We start from the raw sequence: 3,503 nt of genomic DNA on the forward strand, positions 1-3,503 counted from the left end.
AGAGCTTTTCATAACTTTGCTCCCTGTGTGCTCTACTATATTCATGGGTATATCTGCAGCATATGTAAATGTATATGTATAAATATCTTCTGTCAAACTTAGATATGTATTCATGGGTGTAATCTCATTCATTCTACCATCCTTATTCACCTTGTGTATGTCTTTCTATGTATCCACTTATAGATTATTGTTACTGTTATTACAGAATTAAGTATACAATAACATTTACCTTTGTTCCCTTTGGGAGCTCTGGTAGCGTAGTGCCTACGGCACTTGACTGCTAACCAGAAGGATGGTGGTTCAAACCCACCAGCCACTCCTCAGAAGAAAGATGGGGCAATCTACTTCCGTAGTGATACTGCCTTGGAAGGAGGGGTCACTATGAGTGAGGTCTGACTCGATGGTACATAACAACAACAAAATTGTTCCCTTTAACTTTTGTGCTCCTCACAGTGTCCTTCTTTGCTTTGATCATTTTGTGCTGAACTCCCCCATACTATATATTGCCTTTCCCTTCACCCAAGTTAATATGTGTCTACCTTCAAGTTAGCGATTTACCCTCCCACCCTACTAACTGTCAAAGAATGGTTCTTTCTTGTGTAAACTTTTCTTGAGTTTTTACGGTAGTGGTTTCATGCAATCTTTGTCCTTTTGTTGTTGACTGATTTCACTCAACATAATGTCATGAAGGTTCATGCATGTTATGAGGTGTTTCACACATTCATAATTATTCTTTAACCTTACATAGTATTCCATTGTGTGTATGTACCATAGTTTGCTTATCCATTCATCTCTTGATGAGCACTTAGGTTGTTTTCATCTTTTTGCGATTGTGAATAATGCTGTGATGAACATGGGTGTGCATAAATCTGTTCATGTCATGGCTCCTGTATCTCTAGGCTATGTATCTAGTGGTAGGAATGCCAGATCATATGGCATTCCTATTTTCATGTCTTCATTTTGAAGCACCACACCATTTTCCACAGTGATTGCACTGTTCTACAGTCCCACCAGCAGTGCATGAGGGTTCCAGTCTCTCTATACCCTCACTAACATCATACAGCTCTAACATGCTAGGAGGCTACTAAAAATACCATGATTAGGTCAAGTGCACTTTATTCTTCAAAGTGACATCTGTGCTCTTAAACACTTTAAATGGTCTTTTGAAGTGAATCTGTCCAATGTAATACATCATTTGATTTCTTGACTGCTGTTTCCATGGGAATTGTTGTGGATCCAAGTAAAACAAAATCCTTGACAACTTCAATCTTTTCTCCATTTATCATGATTTCCCTTATTGATCCGATTGTGAGGATTTTTGTTTTCTTTATGTTGAGGTGTAATCCATACTGAAGGCTAGAGTCTTTGATTTTCATCAATAAGTGCTTCAAGTGTTTTTTACTTTCAGCATGCAAGGTTGTGTCAAAGTGCACATCGCAGGTTGTTGCTGAGTCTTCCTCTAATCCTGATGTCATGTTCTTCTTCATATTGTCCAGGTCCAGCTTCTCAGATTATTTGCTAAGCATACAGACTGAATAAGTATGGTGAAAGGATACAATCCTGATGCACACCTTTCCTGATTTTAAACAAAGCAATATCCCCTTGTTCTGTTTGAACAACTGTCTCTTGGTCTGTGTACAGATTCCGCATGGGCACAATTAAGTATTCTGGACTTCCCATTCTTTGCAAATGTTATCCATAATTTGTTATGATCCACACAGTCAAATGCCTCTGCATAATTGGTAAGACACAAGTAAACATCTTCCTGGGATCCTTGACTTTCAGCCAAATCCATCTGACATCAGCAATGATATCCCTTGTTTCATGCCCTCTTCTGAATCCAGCTTGAATTTCTGGCAGGTTTGTGATGATGTACTGCTACCTCTGTTTTCAAATTATTTTCAGCAAAATTTTACATGGGTTTGATATTAATGACATTGTTTGATAATTTCCACTTTCTGTTGGATTACTTTTCTTTGGAATGGGCACATATATGGATCTCTTCCAGTTAGTTGGCCAGGTAGCTAGCTGTCTTCCAAATTTCTTGGCACAAGCAAGTGAGCTGTGGAGCAGCTGATGGGTTCAAGCCACTAACCTTTCGGATAGCAGCCAAATGCTTTAACCACTGTGACACCAAAGCTCCTTATGTGGTTCAAGCATCTGTAATTTTTCAGAACTCCCAATGACTGTATGACCATCACTGCTGAGAACCACTTCTTTGGTCCCTAAACTCAGTGATATTCTAAACACTTTGAACTAACTTTATTGGGTTACAGAGGAAAAGGTCCTAAATGAGCCACACTAATTCTAAGAATTGTGTCCAGGATCACCAATGGAGAGGTATGCTGGGCTATCAGACTTGTGTGAAGTCTTCCTCAATACCTATTCTCCTCCTAGTCTCCCAAAAGCATCAGTGGGGCATATTCATGGAACAAGGTCAAGACAACCTCAAATTCTCACTCCATTACTGTGCTACCTTGTTTTTCAGGGCTATGTTCAAGATAATTCCTAAGGTATACTCACCCCCAAGTGTGATCCCTTGTGCTTGGGCCAAAATCAGTATAGAAACCCAACTTCTCCCCTAGCCACATGGTTAAATCATTGTTTCCCATATAGGGCTTAGAAGCATCACTCTCCAAAATTGTTATGAAATCTGCACCTATTTGGGGGAAAATGCACATAGTGATTAAACACACAATGCAAAAATACAATTAGTAAAACTTTGTTCTTGACACTTAACCCTTTTTCTTTTACTCATAAATTGAAAACAAAGTAATTCCTAAGGAGTTGCTAAAGTGGAGTGGTTCAAATCTGATCTACAAAGGAATTTCCCCATGTTTAGAGTGTAATTAAAATATGGAATACCTCAAGGGATAAGAAAAGATAAAAGAACGAAAGTGATAAATATTCCTAATATCCTTCTTAAATACTCAAAACTTCAAGTAACCTTAATGCCTTTCTCAAATACCCAAATGATGTTCAGAAACAATACAGTTTCTGAACAATACAATGTATATAGCATTTCATTTGAGGGCAATTACCTCTCTAGTATTGGCTTGTTGTTGTTAATTGCTGTCAAGTTAATTCTGATTCATGGTGATCTTATGTGTACAGTGCAGAATTGCTCCATAGATTTTTCAAGGCTGTAAGCTTATAGAAGGCTCTCTATAGCACAGTGCCTAAAGCATCTGACTGATAACCAGAAGATTGATGGTTCAAACCCATCAGCGATTCCACGGAAACAAGATGGGGCAATCTACTTCCCTAAAGATTTACCATCTCAGAAACCCACTAGAGGTCACTAGGAGTCAGAATCAACTCGATGGCAGTGGGTTGGGTTTGGTTTTATTTGTAACCTTATGGAAGCAGATCATCAGGCCTGTTTTCTGAGGGACCTCTGGATGGGTCCAACCACAAACTCTTAGACTAGTAATTGAGTGCTTAACTGTTGTGCCACTCAGCTGCTTGGTATTGGCATAGAAATAAGTTTATTAGTTTTTCAG

The 3,503-nt window shown here is 38.7% G+C and overlaps 1 protein-coding gene across 1 annotated transcript in view; it reads right to left on the bottom strand.

Annotated features, from left to right (window-relative positions):
- Window positions 1-3,503, bottom strand: part of CWH43 (cell wall biogenesis 43 C-terminal homolog) — a 99,306-nt gene that overhangs the window by 46,571 nt on the left and 49,232 nt on the right. Inside the window, exon 11 of the mRNA XM_007955711.1 lies at window positions 2,524-2,659. Coding sequence (XP_007953902.1) covers window positions 2,524-2,659 — 136 coding nt within the window. The remainder of the gene's footprint in view (window positions 1-2,523; window positions 2,660-3,503) is intronic.

This window comes from Orycteropus afer, unplaced genomic scaffold, assembly GCF_000298275.1.
Source record: "Orycteropus afer afer isolate SDZICR_OR568_19922 unplaced genomic scaffold, OryAfe1.0 scaffold00532, whole genome shotgun sequence".
NCBI classification, from domain to species: domain Eukaryota; kingdom Metazoa; phylum Chordata; class Mammalia; order Tubulidentata; family Orycteropodidae; genus Orycteropus; species Orycteropus afer.